Here is a 20,700-nt window from a genome sequence, read left to right on the forward strand (position 1 = left end):
TTTTTCGATTTTTTAATTTCCATTTTTTATTTATCCGTGCTAAAAAATATCTGAAAAGAAAAAATAATTTACACAGGAACTACTATTAATAATTATCTGAGACATAGTGATTACTAAATAGTTTACAAATTGATTTCAGGAAAAAATACAGTTGAATTAAAGCGTTTATTATGTTTGATAAATTTTTTTTTATTAAGTAACGTTTATTTTCTTACACGTTTAAATATTTTAAAAATTCGAGATTCAACAGATGATGAAAATTGTTTAAATCTCAAAGTGCCTTCTCCGTCTGGAATTACACAATGATATTTCTGCGTTCCTGTTATTGTCTTAGCTCTAATATATCGCTTGTCTAATGATTCTTTGCTCTGAATATAATCTTCGTTAGAGAAGAATTGCGCATAGATATTTGGCAAAGAATTTGATTTTATCGCCCAGTTATATAGTTCTTGAGGAGTTGAGATTTGTTCGTCATATGGAAGTTGAAGACTTTTGCTCGTGCCGCTATTCTCTTAACAGTTCCCCCTACTCCATCATAAGAACCTTTGCCATGAGTTGTTGCAAAATAATGCCATTCAGCTTTTAGCCCAAAGTCTTCTTCATGAAAATTGAGATTTACAAAATTTATATAATTTTTAAATTGTTGAGGTGCTTCGTCGGAAAATTTGCCCCTTAAAGTAAAATGCAAATATTTCGACTGATTAATGCCCAATACATATTTTACCAAATAGTACAATAAAGATAATTGAGGATTTCATGACTTAACCCGTTTATATCAAACATACACTTTACGTTGATTCATTTACGACGGCTTTAATGTGCACTGAGTATGCACTAGTCTAACCAAATTCACTATAAAGTTACTTTCGCGTTTTTTCCGATTTTAAAAATGTAAATCTAACGGTATAAAATAAAGCATTTTTGTACAAAAGATATTAATTTGAAATGTGTAGAGTTAAGGCTCCTGGATGGTCAGCCGAGAACTCTGCGTTGACGGTGACGACGTACCGTCGCGGCAGAAATCAGAACTCTCTCCAATGGAGAATTCTGTCCTTTGTGACATGTGACAACTTATTTTGTTGTACGTGCTATTTCTTTATTATTCGCTCTGTGCTTGTGCTCTAACGTTTAACGTATTCGTGAAAGTCGTAAAATTGGCCAAGAAGTAAGATTTGCATGCGGAAGGAACGTTTTCACCTCTTTTCGATAGTCGTTAAACGGCTGTTTTTCCCGTATGTTTAGGCTTCGTTTTATGGCTGTTTGTTTATTGTCGAGGGAAAAGGGTAGTTTTCGGCCAATTTCGGAAGTGTTCTGAAACGATCTATAGTGATGTTTTATTGAAATGTCTTCTTTGAAATGTCTTATTGAAATGATATTTAGATACAAATTATTTGAAAATGGCATGCACAACAAAATTGGGTGTTTTCCTCGCCTCGATAGTAAGAATCCAATATGGCCACGGTGACCATCCAGGAGCCAGCAATGCTAATTTACTAAAACTAACAATATTTAAATTACTGATCTAAAAGTCTATCCATAACAGTTTTTATCAACTCACATTTTTACAATCATTTACATGCAGCTTTTCATAGTACATTATATATGGTTCTCTTTAACTTAAGTATAAAGGCCCTTGCACAATGCCAAGCAACAGGCAATAGAAACAGGAAATAATCAAAAATTCGTTAATTACAACCTAAAAAATTCGAATGCTATGATTGGTTGGCAACAGGCAATAGGCACAGAATTTTCAACGGAACGCTGTGGCCACTGTTATTCTGCATTTATATACGATTTCTGATTTTTATTCCCTGTTCCTATTACCTATTGCCTAGCATTGAGCACGGGCCTTAAAAGCTACAGATATGCTGCTATTGAGGCACTTGACCAGGAATGTTGATTATCGTCATATTATTTGATAATTGTTGCGATCTTTCTGGCGCTGTATACGGACGGATTAGCGTAACTTTATTTTCGTAACTTTCACTAGGACTGATATTTAGATTCAAGGGATCTAATATTGTAGTCATAGTTTGTGTGCTTTTCTCTCCAGCGAGAGTCCCTACATTAGGCGTAAGATTTCGTAAAAGACTTTCGCATTTAATAGTTGATTGCTCAATTGGAAGAGGGGCAGTCTTATTTCTCTTTACAAAAACTTTCATAATGCTTCTCCTTTCATTGGTACCTATAAAAATATTTCATATTGATTTAAGATGTTATATATTTGTTTTATTAACATAGGTACACGTACCATTGCACGATTCATTTATTAAAGCTTCATCCTGAAATTTTTAGAAGAAAATATCAGATCAATAATAAGAAATTTAAACTGAGAGATTTGTGTCATCATATTTCTAAGATACAAACATAAAGCTAGATCTTCATCTATCGTGACGCTTTGATCGTGATCGTAAGCAATGAAGCCGTCGTAAACCGTATATCTATGCCCATATATCTATAAACACACTTTTCTTCGCACGTCGAGAAGGTTGACAGATTAGGTTAAAGCGTTGTAATCGTAAGGGCCTTGGCACATAGAAAAACTTAAGCAGTAAAACTTAAGCAGTAAGAAATCAACAGTATGGATTCGCTACCGCTTAGGGCCGTGCCTTAAGTTCTTGACTGTGATTGGCTGATTTGCTTACTGGTTGAGTTTTACTGCTTAAGTTTTTCTATGTGCCAAGGCCTTAAAAGTTCAAACTGAGTCAACTTATACAATGAGCTTACGATAGCTGTTACTACGAGCGTTACGATCGCTTAAGCGGGGAGCACACACTTCTGCACAACGCATAATGCGTAAGCATAAGAAAATTGATTGATACACATGTGCATAAGGAAATAGACCAATCAATTTTCTTATGCTTATGCCGCATTATGCGTTGTGCAGAAGTGTGTGCTCCCCGCTTTTTACAATGAACTTTACGATAGATGTAGTTCGGGCTTAGAGCGACTGTGTACAATTAATATTCATTGTGCACCTTTGCCGCCAAAAGATCTTTAATAGGTTTAAAAGGATTGGAGTGTATAGACACTTTCGATGGCGCATTTGACACAACAGACTGTGCCCGTTGAACGCTTTTATGTTGAAAATTCTGTGATTGTTTGACTCTGTTGTTCAGAACAGCATAATTCTTCACTATAATATCCAATAACCATCTGCAGAAGAATAAATTCTGATCATCAATATGACAGTATATACCATTAATCTCTTATTTCGTACACGTATCTAAATCTTCTTAACAGTAATTCTAAGCTTACTTATATCCATCCTTTATACCCGCAATACTACTCTTGGATTGCTCCTTGTCATAAATGCAGGAGCACGTTTCTACTCTTGTTGGACATCTCATAGCATTAGCTGCACGCTCTACATCCAGGTTTTCAACCACATCTAGCTCGTCGATAGCTTCATTCAGATCTTGTTTGTTGGCGAGTCTATGCATACATTATGAAAATCTGAATGACATTTGTACCGGCAATACCACACAACTTATCAACATCTTTGATCATTATATGCACACAAATGACCTAATCTGCTTTTCGTATGTGCGCAAGCAAAAGTGTGCAGAGACATAACTTCAGAGATCTCTTACAACAATATTGGTTTCGTCGAAATATGTTCGTGTGTGATTAATTCGTTAAATACAACTTTATTCTCTGCAAGACGGGAAATATCACTAGCATCCACCACGTATATAAGTCCATGTATCTAAAAGATGTCAGTTGAAACATATATAGAGATATTGAAGTTGCTGTTTGCAGTTAGCAATGTTAGCATAGATGTAGCAGTCAATTGTCTTATTTTCTTATCGTAACATTTAATTATAACTATCGTTATTTATTTTGATTTACATAAGTCACTTACATCGTTGTAATATTTAGGCCACAATGCTCTAATCTGAGAGCTGCCTCCGAGATCATATATCTTCACGGAATATGACTTGTGCTTCAGGGATACCATCCGGAATCCTACCGTGGGCAGCACCTTCTGATCTGAATCTACAGAACAAGAATATGTATTGTACCAAAATTTAATACCATACAGCGATAAGCTTCATTTGCAGGAATTTTCGCTTAGTGTTAAACCTATTTTTAATTCTTGAAAAATTTACCGCCACTAATGTGATTGAGTATCATAGACTTTCCGGCATTGTCCAGTCCCACAATGAGCAAAACAATGGTCCTGAAATCGTTGAAAGATAAATGTAAACAAAAGGACGTCATCTCTCTCCTTATTTCATATCCAACACGCATTCATCGTTTATAAATGATGCGTACTTCTCTGCTGTACGGTTTCTTCGCAGCCTCCTCAGTATACTTCTGATGCAACTACTCATCGCGGGAAAAGAGAGAGAAAATCGCAATCCCATGCTTCCCGCGGTCTCAATCGCACTCCGGTGGACTTCTGTTATTCATCGAGTCCTTCCTTCCTCTTTGATTATTGGCTCCTGCCTCCATCCTCCATCCTCCATGCCTCTTAAGGGCCAAAGCACATAACATGGCGTAGCGATATACGACGGTCGTAGTTGGTCGTAGTCCCCGACCTGACATGACAGATCAGGATCAAGATACGCCAAAGCTTGTGCGTTAGGGCCCGGACACACACTTTTTCGTAATGGTCAATCCAGACAAACTTGCATAGCGCATAAACATAAGCATAAGAGAATTGATTGGTCCATATGCATGTGCATAAAAAAATAGACCAATCCGTTTTGTTATGCATATGGTTATGCACCTATGCAAGTTTGTGTGGATATAGCTTTATAAAGCGGGGAGCACACACTTCTGTATAACGCATAATGGGTGCGTTCAGCCGATACTCCGCTAGCCTAGCAATCGTGAGCAGTCGCTCGTTTCCTCTCCTTTTAATCCATTGGGTCAAAGGAGAGGAAACGAGCGAAAACGAGCGACTGCTCACGATTGCTAGGCTAGCGGAGTATCGGCTGAACGCACCCATTGCGTAAGCATGAAAATTGACTGGTCCATACACATGTGCATAAGAAAATAGACCAATCAATTTTCTTATGCTTACGCATTATGCGTTATGCAAAAGTGTGTGCTCCCCGCTTTAAGGTCAATCCAGACAAACTTGCATAGCGCATAAACATAACCATAAGAGATTTGATTGGTCCATATGCATGTGCATAAAGAAATAGATCAATCCGTTTCTTTATGCATATGGTTATGCACTTATGCAAGTTTGTCTGGATAGACCTTGAAGGTCAATCCAAACAAACTTGCACAGATGCATAAGGGCCTAAGCAGAATGGCTGTCTTGGCAATGTTTTATGCCTTAAGTCTTTGTCTTATGTAACGCACAATACTGTACAGTATCTAGGTCATGGTGGTCGAATTTATATCAAAAACAAAAAAAAATTAATATTTTTTGTTATACGTGACGACCACCACATATAAATTCGACCACCATGACTTAGATTTTGATGCGTACTTTAATTCTAGACAAGAATTTTGCATTTCTATAAAGCCAATTAAAAGATTAGTGTTAAGAAAAAAACTGAAAAAAATCGGCTAGGATCACGGCTTTAGGATCCTTAAGGCATTAAAACACTGCCGAGACAGCCATTCTGCTTAGACCCTAAGGCTGAGTTTCCACTGAGCGCGTCACGCGTCGCGTCATCCAATCAAAACATCCCATTTCGATTCCGTCACAAGAATGTAATGAAATGGGATGTTTGGATTGGTTAACTTGTGACGACGCGACGCGTGACGCGCTCAGTGGAAACTCAGCCTAAGGGCCTAAGCAGAATGGCTGTCTTATATCCTTAAGGCAGTGTTTTATGACTTAAGTCTTTGTCTTATGTAACGCACAATACTGTGTTAATGTTTTCTGTCTTGTGTAGTATACGCGACGTATACTACACAAGACAGGAAACATTAACACAGTATTGTGCGTTACATAAGACAAAGACTTAAGTCATAAAACACTGCCTAAGGTTATAAGACCGGTATTCATAGTCGGTTCTTATATTTAAGACCATCTTAAGTACAATCTTAAGATGTCATTAACCAATCACAGAGCCGTATTAGCATCTTAAGATATTACTTAAGACGGTCTTGAAATAAGATCTGATTATGAATACCGGCCTAAGACAACCATTCTGTTTAGGCCCTAAGCATATGCTTACGCGCATATATAAATCACGTGACGGTCAACGGCCAATCAGAATTGTCACCATTCATACGTCATCATTATGCGGTAAATTCGAAGTTACTATCATTTCTTTACAATACACATTATAGAAAGTTACTATTTTGCCATTGTTTAGACGTCATTGCATAAAAGTTATACATTTTATTGTAAAATTTCTATAATGTAGTATATACGTTAATACGAAATACTTTACTAAGATGTGGGATACAAAGTATATATTTGAGGTTCTTTGACGGCTAAATTGTATATATATATATATATATATATATATATATATATATTTTATTAATAAAGTATTAAAATTGTTAACAGTGTTAATTAAATGAATAATAAATATGTAAATAAAATGGGCAATAAATTAATTTGATAAATTATTATTTAAATAAAAATGTATAAGAAGCGAAATTAAAGGATTAAGGAATAAAACATTAAATTAAATAATTTAATATTGAATTAATAAATTTTAAAATAATAATTAAAGAAATGTATTCCAGGAAAAGAAAACAACAAAGATGTGTATTAAAATATTTTATTGTTAGTAAATTTTACTAATTTCCTTCTTCTATTTTTTTCTATTGCTTTCACATATCTGCCGATTAATTACACGAACTCGGATATATATGTTCGTGTTCGAACAAGACACAAAATAACATCGCGTGGTAGTTGAATTGGTCGTATTTTGTCATGTAAAATATCAGCCAATTTATTAAATATTAATTGATCTTTTCAAAGATTTGATTCGTGATATTTTTCGAATTCGATATTCATTATTCGCGCAGTTGCTATCATATCTTCTGAGGGGTACATACATTTACCGCGAGAAATAAATTGTATCCAATCTCCATTGTTTATAGTCGGCATTTCTCGAGTTTCGACTCCGAACTGAGGGTATATGACTTAAATCTGTAGGGTAAGGTTACATACCCAGCCACATATTTTAAGCCCTCGTCTTCAATAATGTCCGCGATATTCATGTCATCTAGAGACGCAAGAAGTTGATCTTCTTCGACAGTTGCATGGTACGTAGATAAATCGCATATGGCTATATTATTATTACTAGAGTAATATATATTCGTCACGCAGTACATGATTATTATTAAAAATTAAAGTAACCGTGACTGGCAATATATAACGTCTTTTCGATATGAACATTGAAAAACTGTGAGCCAACTTGGTTTGTCGGATTCACACAGCACTTTTTTCGGATCAATCATCGAGACATTATTAATTTTGACCATGGTTTTGGTCAGTTGATGTAATTTCTAAATTAAATAGTTTTTAAATTTTATTGCGAAAAATATTACCCCAGCCAGGGTTTGAACCTGGAACCTCCCGTATACCGTGCGGGTGTCTTGCCAATTCGACCACTGAGGCTGAATTGGCAAGACACTCGCACGGTATACGGGAGGTTCCAGGTTCAAACCCTGGCTGGGGTAATATTTTTTGCAATAAAATTTAAAAACTATTTAATTTAGAAATTACATCAACTGACCAAAACCATGGTCAAAATTAATAATGTCTCGATGATTGATCCGAAAAAAGTGCTGTGTGAATCCGACAAACCAAGTTGGCTCACAGTTTTTCAATGTTCATATCGAAAAGACGTTATATATATTGCCAGTCACGGTCGATTTAAATTACTTTAATTGTTATTCTATATACTGGCGAAAAAAATTTATTATTCTGATTATTATTAAAATTATATATTTGTCGCCCAGTATAATATTATTATTAACGTTAGATATGTCACGTACGTAGTACATTATTATTATTATTATCATTAGATATGTCACGCATTACATTATTATTATTAATGTTATATTCACACAGTTCTTCTTCTTCGTTGTGGGGTTCACCTGGCAACACATATAGGGTGTCAGCATTTCGCTCAGCATACCCGATATTTCCCCACACTAAATCCATTATCAAGGAAATAATTTCGCGCCAATTTCAACAAATGTGGCATATCTGCAAATACATAAATCTTATAATTTTCGTTTATAGGATGCTGAAAATAACATTTCTTTGGTGCTATTCCTAGGCCAAGGTCCAACCACAGTGCCATGTTTGTCGGGCCCATGTCGCATGTCATTGCAACAACCGTATAACCTACATTGTACAATCGCGAAATAATGTGCAAAATGTTATCTTTAGTCATAGGCGTGTCATAATTATAGTATACAGGTTGTTTCCAATTTCCAAACAAACTGCGGACCATGACGCACTGGCATGTTTTATGTGGACCTACAACTTGCTGTTTTTTTCTATCAATAGCTACTTTATTGGATAAGTACACCTCATCAAATGTCAATATAACCAATGTTTCAAAATCTGGCATGCTTTTACTCTTGAAGCGCATGCAATCGAGTATAGCATTTAAAACACCTGGCTCTACATTAATGTCGGTTGCCCACCTTCGAAGCGTTTGTAGCGATGGTAGCGGTATTTTCATAACGTTTCTGAGGTACCGGTATGCTTTTGGACTGACGCATCTCAATGACAGAGCACTGGCTATATCTTCCGAAGACCAAACTACATATTTCTGAGAAGGATTCAAAAGCATCCGAATTTATCCTGGCGTGAATACCCTTTTCAAAACATCGTACATCTTCGTTTCGTATTTCTTGTCGGCTTTAATGACTGATTTCGCTTGAACTGCTGCATTTTCTTCTTCACTGCAGCGAGTTGAATTTTGCTGAAAAACGATAACTTTCATATTTATATATTACATCGATTATAAATTATCTCTGTAAATAGCATTTGAAGTAACTTCAATGATAAATTACTTGTAATTACAAGGTTGTATGTAGAAGTGATTTCAGAACTTATATTTATAAAAATAAAAATAATCACCTGCAAAAGATGGGCATTTACAAAAACGCCCATGTCATTATGAAAATAAAAAAAAACACTAACCTATCAATTTTTTTTTCTTCTTATAAATATTGAATTTCTTTTTCAAGACTGCTAATTCCCATTGCAGTTTTTGTCTAAAAGCAAGAAATAAAATGCGAACAATCTATTATATCATATCTATATATATCGTATATAAGACTAACGTACATAAGACTAATACCATGCGGAGAAAATTAATAGATACATTTTGTCAAACAGTCCAAAAATAAATACAATAAAATTAATGTACGATTAAAATTAACTCAGAAACGACATATACTATTCTACAATACTGATTCGTGTTCTGTAATATTAATAAAAATTTAATATTACATTTTTTCTTCAAAAACAAGATACAACATTGGGTGCGTTCGGTTTGGACGCTCACGCGCTGTAAGCGCTTATGAGCGTTAAGGCCATTGCACGTAACAAAGTTTTAGTTATAATCGTAAGGCTGTAAGGAAATAGACCAATCACAGTCGATTATTCTCCTCGTGCTTGAAGAATAATCAAGTGTGATTGGTCTATTTTCTTACGGCCTTACGATTATAACTAAAACTTTGTTACGTGCAATGGCCTTTACTCACGTCGTTCGCTTTGGAGTTGTAATGCCCGGTCTGCAATGAATGTCGGAAGTCGGAGTCGTAAGAAATTGACCAATCACAGTTCATTATTCTTCGACCGCAAGAAGAATAATAGATTGTGATTGGTCAATTTCTTACGACTCTGACTTCCGACATCCATTGTAGACCGGGCCTAAGCGCTTACGGACCGACTAATGACGTCATCGTGACGTCATAACTTCTGCTGACAAACGCTTATTTCTGCAAGGTAGGGCAGTGTGAGCGTGATCAAGCGTAAGCGCTTGAGACCACCGTGATGCTGGGTCTACAATGCGAGTCGCAAAGTCGTGAGTCGCAAGACGTGACTAATCACAGTCAAATTTGAAGAGAATAATCGACTGTGATTGGTCACGTCTTGCGACTCACGACTTTATGACTCGCATTGTAGACCCAGCATGAGCGTTCGTCGCGTTCGGACGTACGGCTCTCATCTGCTCATGACAAGCGGTGACCTTTTCTTTTTCTTCCTGTGATGGATCTTGCTTGACTCCATTCTGTTGGAGCTAATCTTCGGAGCGGCTGCTTTATTGCCTGGAGCACTGGCTTTTCTAGAGCGGCCCTGTAATTCTGGAGTAGCCGGAATTGTGCCTTTTTGGAGTAATCTCTGGTGGACTGGAGTAACTGCCACGGTGCTCACAGAGAATATCGGCGGATCATTTCTGAGCGCTCGTGAATAGATTCTACACGGAATGCCGACTACCTGATATACGATTATTCTCCCGAGGGGGTGAGTCATAAAGCGAAGTATCAATCAGACGGTCTAATATTATTACTGTCCTTTTGTTTAATGATTTTTTTGTTTCTTTCTTTTGCACACGTCTTGTGTTACAGTTGAATTATTCAACATTGATAATTATATAATATTTATATAAGTTCATTTGCGTTTTCTTAATCAATTCTCATAATGTTAGTCCTATCGTAATGTGCTTATTTTGCGGTATATACAGATAGTTAATTTACATTTATTCAGCGTATTCTTTATTCTTTAGTTTTAAGTGCGTATCGCCGCATTCTAACGGTATTTCCTATTTGCGTCCCTTCGACCTTATTTACGCATTATTATATTTACTTCTATTATTCTCTCACTGCGACGAGAATTCTCTTATTTACTTCCGAATGGTATTTTGCTATCAATCAGAAGGACTGATATATTACTGTCCTCTTTGTTGAATGATTTTTTCGTTTATTTCTTTTACACGCGCCTTGAGTTACAGTTGAATTACTCAACATTGATAAATTTTATACTTATAAAAGTTTATTTGCGTTTTTATTTTGCGATATATGTTAATAGTTAAATTACAATTATTCAGCGTTTCCTTTATTATTTTGGTATTAAGTGCGAATCGCCGCATTCCAGCGACGCTTGCTATTTCTATTTACGCCCCGTCGACCTTATTTACACTTTATTATATACTGTAAAATGTTTGTAAAATGTTTGTTGAGAATCCCAACTCTGATTGTAGATGGGAATGTTTCCTTTAATAATTATCGTTTCACCGGTATTCACGAAGGAATTTGCAGGACGACCTTGACGACGTGGCGCGGGTATTATCGACACCGCTTATTACGAAGGAAAACGAGGGTGGTGTTGATGGGAAAAGAAGACAAGGATAGATAACGCTTATTTAATATGTATTTCACTTTTACATCTCCGCGAAGTCCATTGCACGGACTTACGAATTACGAACCGATACGCCGGGATACGATTACAAAGGCATGAGCCCTCCGACGCATGACCGATCTCTTGGGAGATTCCTTCATAACTCTGTCGAACCTTCTCGCGCACTCAACTCGTCTCGACTCGCTTGAACACGTTCGGACTTGTTTGGCCGTTACACATTTCGCGTAAACAACTTGCGTCATTGCCACCCGACCAATCATACGCACTCTCCGATCGCGCGCTGGCAGCGGTGGCCAGCGCCTCTAGCCATCATAGTTATCGCGCCGCTCGCATGCGACATGTGGAGCCACCTATCGGGGTAGGCCTCCTTCGATTTCTTACAATACTCTGTATTATCCCTTCATTATGACGGGAATACTTTACATTTTACGTTTAAAGCTTTCGGTTTAAGACCCATCACAATTTATCATATGTTAGCTTGAGATCCCTCCTGCGTATTTGTCACGTATTTGCTGGCGTGTTGCTGTATTTACTTTGTGCTGTCTCGCTCGACGAGTTCGTTCGGGTGTTTTTGCTCACATTTCCTGACTTGTATGTCAATAATAGAATGCCGAAGAATTCGAGCCGCAAATCGCCCAAGGACGGAAACGATCCTAAACGTCGCCGTAACGATACAGAGAACGTGAGAGATCCCTCTATGGATTTGAATAAATCTCTCCCTCGTGAGAGTCAACCTACCGGTAGAGAGAAATTTGTGCTTTCACAATTAAATAATAGATACTTGAAGTCAATCATCGCGCCTTATCCGGTACAGTCGTTCACGGAAAGGTTGCAACACTTTTTTTTTGATGATTTTTGGAACGCGCAGAAATTTTGAGATCGCGATCCACCATCTCTGTATACACGTAGTGAACGGTTATGATAGCTGTCAAAGTGAACTATACAAGGTGGAGGTTCACGAAATGTATCTTGTGCGCCGCGGAAAATCTTAAGATATCAACTGGATACTGTAATATCGGGGTTAGTATAAAAGAATAAGCTAAATAGACAATTTTATTTTATAAATTAATTTTTATTTTTAAGACATGTGTAACATTAAAAATTAATGTAATATAACCTATTAATATAATTACTTATAATTATATTCATATATTGTGTTATATGTTATATTAATTTTAATTACATAATTAATTACGTAATTAATAACATATTAATTTTAATATATAATATTAATACATAATTAATATAACAGTAAAATTAACCGGTGTCTGAATTAATGTTCGGCAAGCAGAGGACATCAGTCGATCGAAGAAGCTGCCGTGGAAGACGTGGATGCTGAGACCGCGAAGCCACATCACCGCTTCAAAGCCAATTCTTCTCGTCAAATAACAATGAAGTAATCTTTCTAAAAAATTACAATTATAAAAATTAATTGCAAATTCAGTTTTAGTATAAAATAATCATTGTATTATAATTATATTAAGTTGAGAAGATAGATTTACTTACATAAAATTGCCAGATCGCTGATTACTATTCAGTAAGAACAGATCAATCGCAATCTGTTGTCCGCTGCAATCCAGAGCGAATCTCTTGTAGAAATTCGTTGTGGGATTAAGATGCGCACGTCTTTGTTCACTCTAGTACTGGGATCTTCTCTCGGCTGCAGGGCCTCTGGACCGACATTAGGCAGGCATGTTTGGAAAACGGCGATACGTCCTCGGGTGCTGGAGAGGAGTTTGTGAGCAGCTTGAAAACCGGCACCAACCCGGGCGTTGTTATTATCAAAAGTGCCACAGAACTTGATGGGCAGCTAGGCGAGAAGGTCAGGCCCAAAGATATTTCGGATGACTTTTGCCTTGTGCCATGTTCATTCAAGATTTTAATTCCTTCATTCGTTCATTCATTAATGAGAGTTGTTCACGTTACAATCATTCAATGTCAAACATATTATTCATTTATTCATACATCATCTTGGTGAAAAAACTTTTCACATTTTCTCAGAAATTTTACAAGAATTGGGACTTGTAAAAAATTCTAAAAAAGTATATGATATTTCTCAGATACTTTCAGAAATAATTGAAGATTTTTAGAATATTTCAATATCCGTATATATAAAAATTTCTGACAAATTGCACAGATTTTCTTATATTTATTCAAATTTCTGCAAGGATATATTAGCGAAAAATATTTTATTCTTATTTTGTCTGAGTTGTTTAATTCGTATAAAAAATCTGAAAATTTCTGAGTATTCTAAAAAAAATCTAAAAATTTTTATAGAAATTCTGATTATAATGTGAAAAATTCTGATATTTTTTTACCAGGGCATCCATCGAAGGTCACATAGTATTAATACCGTGTGACACTTCCATATGATTCTCTATTACTACATTTAATCTTTGGGGCATAGATGCAACTTTTTGGAATAACTTGTGCCTTGCGCGGAAATCTTCCCATACGATGAGAACATGTTGCGCCAATGCCTCGCGTCTATGTGGAAATTGAGGTTTCCATATTTTCTGAGTAAGTTGTTCCTCTCGTTTTCCATAATGTTACACGCCCAGATTCATCCATCGAAAATACGTTCTCATTCGAGAAAACGGTATTTGTCCATTCATGCTTCTGTGCCAAATGCTGCAAGGCAAAAGCCGTTGTTCTTTGTGGCGTTCGGTTAATTGTTTATATTGAGCCGATTTATATCGATTGTGTCTCTGTTCTCGCCATCTACGCCGCACGGTTTGCGCTATCGCATATTAGGAGCCTGGGCGCGTAACATTATAGAAAACGAGAGGAACAACCTACTCAGAAAATATGGAATCCTCAATTTCCACGTAGACGCGAGGCATTGGCGCAACATGTTCTCATCGTATGGGAAGATTTCCGCGCAAGGCACGAGTTATTCCAAAATTTAGTTGCATCTATGCCCCAAAGATTAAATGTAGAAATAGAGAATCATATGGAAGTGTCACACGGTATTATTACTATGTGACCTTCCATGGATGCCCTGGTAAAAAAATATCAGAATTTTTCACATTATTAATCAGAATTTCTATAAAAATTTTCAGATTTTTTATACGAATTAAACATCTCAGACGAAATAAGAATAAAGTATTTTTCGCTAATATATCCTTGCAGAAATCTGAATAAATATGAGAAAATCTGTGCAATTTGTCAGAAATTTTCATATATACGGATATTGAAATATTCTAAAAATCTTCAATTATTTCTGAAAGTATCTGAGAAATATCATATACTTCTTCAGAATTTTTCACAAGTCCCAATTCTTGTAAAATTTCTGAGAAAATATGAGAAGTTTTTTCACCAAGATGATGTATGAATAAATGAATAATATGTTTGAAATTGAATGATTGTAACGTGAACAACTCTCGTAAATGAATGAACGAATAAAGGAATGAAAATCTTGAATAGACATGGCACAAGGCAAAAGTCATTCGAAATATCTTTGGGCCTGCCGATTCCGTGACCTTCTCGCCTAGCTGCCCATCAAGTTCTGTGGCACTTTTGACAATAACAACGCCTTTGGTACCGGTCTTCAAGCTGCTCACAAACTCCTCTCCAGCACCCGAGGACGTATTGCCGTTTCCAAACATGCCTGCCTAATGTCGGTCCAGGGGCCCTGCAGCCGAAAGAAGATCCCAGTACTAGAGTGAACAAAGACGTGCACATCTTAATCCCACAACGAATTTCTACAAGAGATTCGCTCTGGATTGCAGCGGACAACAGATTGCGATTGATCTGTTCTTAATGAACAGTCAATAGTAATCAGCGATCTGGCAATTTTATGTAAGTAAATCTATCTTCTCAACTTAATATAATTATAATAAAATGATGATTTTATACTAAAACTGAATTTGTAAGTAATTAATTTTTATAATTGTAATTTTTTAGAAAGATTACTTCATCGTTATTTGACGAAAAGGATTGGCTTTGAAGCGGTGATGTGGCTTCGCGGTCTCAGTATCCACGTCTTCCACGGTAGCTTCTTCGATCGACTGATGTCCTCTGCTTGCCGAACATTAATTCAGACACCAGTTAATTTTACTGTTATATTAATTATGTATTAATATTATGTATTAAAATTAATATGTTATTAATTAATTTTAATGTTATTAATTACGTAATTAATTATGTAATTAAAATTAATATAACATATAACACAATATATGAATATAATTATAAGTAATTATATTAATAGGTTATATTACATTAATTTTTAATGTTACACATGTCTTGAAAATAAAAATTAATTTATAAAATAAAATTGTGTATTTAGCTTATTCTTTTATACTAACCCCGATATTACATTATCCAGTTGATATCTTAAGATTTTCCGCGGCGCACAAGATACATTTCGTGAACCTCCACCTTGTATAGTTCACTTTGACAGCTATCATACCGTTCACTACGTGTATACAGAGATGGTGGATCGCGATCTCAAAATTTCTGCGCGTTCCAAAAATCATCAAAAAAAAGTGTTGCAACCTTCATACATATAGAGTCTCTCTCGACCTCTCTGAATATAGGTAATTTACATCCTATGAACATAGGCAAAGTATTATGCGCGAAGTATAGCAGCGTTGTTTCGATCCGAAGATTAGGTCAGAGCTTAATACGTGTTGATTTCTCCTTGTACGTAGAGGCAAACGAATTTTTATCTAAAAATTCCCTTCCGCCCGGATTATTGACTTAAGGTGGAAGCACATAAAATTGCAGGAGCCATGAGCAAAACGCAGAAGCCATATGCGCATGCGCTATGGTATCTGCCTGTATTCTGCCCATGGCTGTGGCTTCTGAATTTTCAATCTACATAAACTATGCTTATGTATTTTTATGTAGATTGAAAATTCAGAAGCCATGGGCCGAATGCAGATACCATAGCGCATGCGCATATGGCTTCTGCATTCGTGCTCATGGCTCCTGCAATTTTATGTGCTTCCACCTTTACGCTCCGAATTACAAGATCTTCCGAGTTGGGGTGATTAGGGATGTAAACCCCTCCCTTTCCATTGACGAGTTACGTGAAGGTATCTCGTGGCCGGATGCTCCGAATGAGATCTGCTCTTTGGAGAGACTTAGATTCCATGATAGTAAGTAATGAATTGAAGGACTCAGCTTCTGTTAAGGTGGTCTTTTCGACAAACCTACTACCTTCTCATATATACGTATGGAAGGTTTAGTGTAAGATATACCCATATATTAATAAAGTACGTAGATGTACTAATTGTTTTAGATGGGGACATTCCACCCTTTCATGCAAAAGTAATAAGTCATGTGACAAATGTTGCCTTGAACATCCTCCCGGAGACTGTAACTCGGATCTCAAGTGCGTAAATTGCGGTGGAGGTCATATCTCCACAGATTCTTCTTGCCCGGTTTTTACCGATAATAAGATAATTAATACTGTAATGTCTTATACGAAATTCTCTCACGCCCAGGCGAAAAGAATAATTAGGTCCAGAAATATCAATTCCTGCCAACAGGCGGTAAATCTACTCAGGGGACAAGCCTATATGATCTGGAGTGGTTTCGACTTAGAAGGGGCTCGGAGTGAAAGTTCCAGTAATAGGAAAGGCTCCAAGAGAGCGGACAGTGTAGTCTCGAGCGTCTCTCACTCTCCGTTGAACGATACTATACGTCCTCCCCCTGCGGAAATGAATCTTGAAGGAGAGCTTCCGCATATCGAACATAACTTGGTTGAATCTAACCTCGAGTCTTTATCGAGCACCTTCCCTACTCCCGATATTATATTACATGACCTACGTTTTCTCTATAATTCAGGCAATTCAGATAAATACAAAGCTGCGGCTTTGCTAAAATATCTCGGTTTAATCTTTAGTAAATTAAACTAATCTCACATAATCATGTCTCTGAAAATTTTACAATGGAACTGTAGGAGTGTTGTTGGGAAGTTTCCTGAATTCTCTAACTTGATTCTTGATTTTGATGTAGCCTGTCTACAGGAAACCTGGTTGGATTCTCGGTCATATTTTTCCTTTAAAGATTTTGCTTTCTTTAGAAATGATAGAGCAGATGATACTTGCGGGGGGCACCGTTATACTTTGCAAGAAAGAACTTGACCCAGTTATCTTTGACTTCAACCTTGTCAATAATCCCGGTATTGAAATGACATGTATTTCTTTTCTTAATAAGAAGATATCGCACAATAGAATTTTCATCGTTTCACTTTACAAACCACCGCATGTTCGTGTGGGTTTGGAATGCTGGTCCAACCTTTTGAAATCAGTAGTGTCCGCTACCAGTTCTAAAAACATAATCATCTGTGGGGATTTCAATACCCAGCATGAGACGTGGGGGTCTACTAGACCTAACAAGGATGATATAGCCTTGGCAGAGGCTCTGGTTGATTCAGATTTCGTATTCCTTAATGATGGATCCGGCACAAGGGTTTCCGCTAACCCTGACCATCGTAGCGTTCCCGAAATCTCTCTTTGACGAGCCTTGCGGCAGCGATCACTACCCTATTATCATCCGGATAAGTTATGACTCCAATCTCCCGAGTGCTTCTGTGAGGACCAGGTTGTGTGTTTCCAATATGGATAGAGACCGTTTTTGCGATATTGTTAATAACTGTATGTCCGAATTTTCGTTGGAGGGCCTCTCTGGAGCCTTGAGTCTTGAGAACTGGAATTCTTCTATAATTGATTGCACACTGCGCGCTGGGGCGAAAATCTTTGAATCCTCGGGTTTGATTGTTTCATACGATGTTGGCTCCGATTCTCGTAGATCTTACCGTCCTAAATATGAGAGAAAACACACCAACAAACCCTGGTGGGACAGGGAATGTGAAGATGCCAGAACTCTTAGGGCGAATGCTTTTAAGGCTTTTATGGGGAGCCCTTCCAAGGAAAATTTGGCTAATTATAGAAGAATGTCGGACACCTGTAGAAGGACTATCCGTAAAAAGAAAAAAGAAAAATTTAATACTTTTATCAATGATCTCGGAGAAAATTTCGATCCTAAAACATTTTGGGACTCGATTAAGTTTTTCAAGAATTCTGCTTATTTTGCCGATTGCTCTCCGCCTTCTGAGAGCCGTATATCTAGTGTGCATAACTTTATTTGTGATTTTGCTCCCCCCTGGGTACCGAGTTATTTTGAGAATATTTCTCATACGCCGCAGGTATCAATCTTTGATGAGGAATTCTCATTGTGTGAACTCAAACAGGCAATCGTTTCTACCAAGATTAAAAGCTCCCCGGGACCTGACCTCATATCTAATTTTATTTTAAGCCTTCTTTCTGATTCTGCATTGTCTAGGCTGACTAACATTTTTAATTTAATTATATCTGATGGATCGTTCCCGCTCATTTGGAACCTATATGACATTGTCCTTATTCCCAAACCAAACAATAAAGGTTTCAGACCTATTTCCTTGGCTTCTAATGTGTTCAAGATATTTGAAAGGCTGGTCAAGTGCAAGTTCGAGAAGTTTATTGAATTGGAAAACATTTTGCCCACTTGCCAATTTGGTTTCAGGAGAGGTAAGTCCTGCGATGATTGTTTGGCCCTTATTAATATGGAGATTTATAGATCCTTTGCTAAGCAAGATATGACCGGAGCTCTCTTCTTGGACATCAAAGCTGCATATGATAACGTCAACCCACACGTTTTATTCAGTATTATCAATAAGCTCAGAACACCAGACGCTTATAAGCGTTTCTTCCGTAACTTACTTTCCGCTAGATCCGTTAACTTCTTTGAGTCAGGTTTGTATTACACAAGGAGACTTCTACAACGTGGCATACCGCAGGGCTCTGTACTTAGCCCTATTTTGTTTAACTTATATGTCAAGGACATACTTTTCCACGTCCCTTATATTGCTATTGTGCTACAATATGCTGATGACATTGCGATACTTTTCTCTGACCACGACTTGAATAGGGTTATTTCGGGCTTGAGGAGCTCATTTGATCAACTTGCTTTATGGCTTGAAAACCTAGATTTGTCCATCTCTCTACCTAAGACCCAGTTTATAATTTTCCATCGCAAGAAGCTGATCATACCTGATCACCTTAAACTTTCGTGTGGGATTATCCCTCTTAGTGGATATGTTAGGTACCTTGGACTAATTTTGGATACTGGCCTCAGATGGTGTCGGCATATTAAGTCACTGAATGACAGATCTTGTATTTATTTGAATATACTCAAATGGTTGTCTGGCAGACTCCGGGGTGTTAGCCCTTCCTTGGCCCTTAATTATATTAACGCCACTATCGGTTCTATACTTGAATGGGGTGCGATGTGGTATATGAGTGCTGCACAAACATATCGCTCTACCGTGGATCGCATTCTGTGCTCCTCATATAAAACTGTTGATGTTTTAATAGAAAACAGTCAATATGATTATACCAGTAGTTTTAATTATACAGCCGATACAATAAGAAACGTGAGCTGCGTGGCGTACAGGCAAAAGCGCGGGACGACAAGACAAGAGTGCGGTGGCGCGCGTGAGCAGTAGCGGAAACTATAAAGCCAAAAAGAACTAAACACATGGAGATATGAGAACGCATCTAGCGCCAAATACAAATAACATATATGATTAAAGAGTTTTACCTCAACACTTCCCCTAAAACTTTGAATCAATAATAAAGAAAATATTAACATTTTATATATTCAAAGAAAGCCCTCTCATAGAAGGAAAGAGAAAAAAAAAACTTAATGTCCTTATTCAGTTTGTTTCTCAATTATATTTAACAATTGACGCAGTCTCTCAAATCGTACTCGAGAAATTGGTTTAGTAAGATCGTCTGCAAGTTGGTCTTCACTTGATACGTGTTCTATTTTCATCTGACCGTTTTGAACTAACTCTCGCACGAAATGAAAACGCACATTAATATGTTTCGAGCGTTTGTGAAAACCTGGATTCTTAGCCAACTTAATAGCACTAGCATTGTCCACACGAAGTACAGGTATGTCACTTAGAGGTGAAATCTCGTTGAGCAGTCTATTTATCCATACAATGTCCTTGGCAGCTTCACAGGCAGCTATATATTCAGCTTCTGTGGTGGATAACGAGACACTTTGTTGCCGTCTACTGGTCCAAAGGATGGCTCCACCGCTGTATTTAAGGATAACTCCACTAACCGATCTTCGAGTAGCCGGATCACTTGCATAGTCTGCATCACTATAGGATTCCAGTTCTTCTGCAGAATTACTGTATCGAATGCCCATAGTTATCGTACCTTTAACATACCTTAGGATACGTTTAACCATAATCCAGTGTTGCTGCTTAGGTTTTTCAAGGAATTGAGACACATAGCTCACTGCGAATGCAATATCCGGTCTGGTAGCTACTGCCAAATACATCAGGCAGCCAACAGCTTTTCGATATGGGGCATCCGTCAAATCAG

The 20,700-nt window shown here is 37.1% G+C and overlaps 1 protein-coding gene and 4 long non-coding RNA genes across 9 annotated transcripts; 1 reads left to right on the forward strand and 4 right to left on the reverse strand.

Moving 5' to 3' along the window:
• Nucleotides 1–164: 164 nt before the first annotated feature.
• On the reverse strand, nucleotides 165–4,594 carry LOC139824670 (ADP-ribosylation factor-like protein 13B). 3 transcript variants are annotated; one of them, XR_011735217.1, is made up of 9 exons: nucleotides 4,279–4,594; nucleotides 4,113–4,183; nucleotides 3,866–3,999; nucleotides 3,594–3,709; nucleotides 3,259–3,435; nucleotides 2,979–3,156; nucleotides 2,252–2,282; nucleotides 1,559–2,185; nucleotides 165–597 (listed from the first exon to the last, which is right to left on the reverse strand). XR_011735217.1 is itself a non-coding variant. In XM_071797194.1 (8 exons), exons 1-8 carry the CDS (start codon nucleotides 4,368–4,370, stop codon nucleotides 1,872–1,874), a joined length of 1,113 nt encoding a protein of 370 aa, XP_071653295.1. In that variant the 5' UTR covers nucleotides 4,371–4,594; the 3' UTR covers nucleotides 1,308–1,871. The 3 variants fall into 3 exon arrangements, 1 of the variants encoding a protein (XP_071653295.1); XR_011735216.1 differs by having other exon boundaries at nucleotides 165–1,499; XM_071797194.1 differs by lacking the exon at nucleotides 165–597 and having other exon boundaries at nucleotides 1,308–2,185.
• A 2,987-nt stretch (nucleotides 4,595–7,581) lies between these two features.
• Nucleotides 7,582–10,251, reverse strand: LOC139824674 (uncharacterized). Of its 3 annotated transcripts, XR_011735219.1 has the most exons (5): nucleotides 10,113–10,210; nucleotides 9,236–9,891; nucleotides 9,089–9,162; nucleotides 8,587–8,867; nucleotides 7,582–8,140 (listed from the first exon to the last, which is right to left on the reverse strand). It is a non-coding gene; the product is annotated as an uncharacterized lncRNA (long non-coding RNA). The 3 variants fall into 3 exon arrangements; XR_011735221.1 differs by lacking the exon at nucleotides 9,236–9,891 and having other exon boundaries at nucleotides 10,113–10,251; XR_011735220.1 differs by lacking the exon at nucleotides 10,113–10,210 and having other exon boundaries at nucleotides 9,401–9,484.
• A 1,054-nt stretch (nucleotides 10,252–11,305) lies between these two features.
• Nucleotides 11,306–12,189, reverse strand: LOC139824677 (uncharacterized). Its single transcript, XR_011735224.1, has 2 exons — nucleotides 12,050–12,189; nucleotides 11,306–11,964 (listed from the first exon to the last, which is right to left on the reverse strand). It is a non-coding gene; the product is annotated as an uncharacterized lncRNA (long non-coding RNA).
• A 2,211-nt stretch (nucleotides 12,190–14,400) lies between these two features.
• On the reverse strand, nucleotides 14,401–16,143 carry LOC139824676 (uncharacterized). Its single transcript, XR_011735223.1, has 3 exons — nucleotides 15,622–16,143; nucleotides 15,227–15,331; nucleotides 14,401–14,970 (listed from the first exon to the last, which is right to left on the reverse strand). It is a non-coding gene; the product is annotated as an uncharacterized lncRNA (long non-coding RNA).
• On the forward strand, nucleotides 14,979–15,590 carry LOC139824675 (uncharacterized). Its single transcript, XR_011735222.1, has 2 exons — nucleotides 14,979–15,112; nucleotides 15,218–15,590. It is a non-coding gene; the product is annotated as an uncharacterized lncRNA (long non-coding RNA).
• Nucleotides 16,144–20,700: the final 4,557 nt, after the last annotated feature.

The sequence above is a fragment of the Temnothorax longispinosus genome, unplaced genomic scaffold (assembly GCF_030848805.1).
Source record: "Temnothorax longispinosus isolate EJ_2023e unplaced genomic scaffold, Tlon_JGU_v1 HiC_scaffold_51, whole genome shotgun sequence".
Classification (NCBI taxonomy): Eukaryota; Metazoa; Arthropoda; class Insecta; order Hymenoptera; family Formicidae; genus Temnothorax; species Temnothorax longispinosus.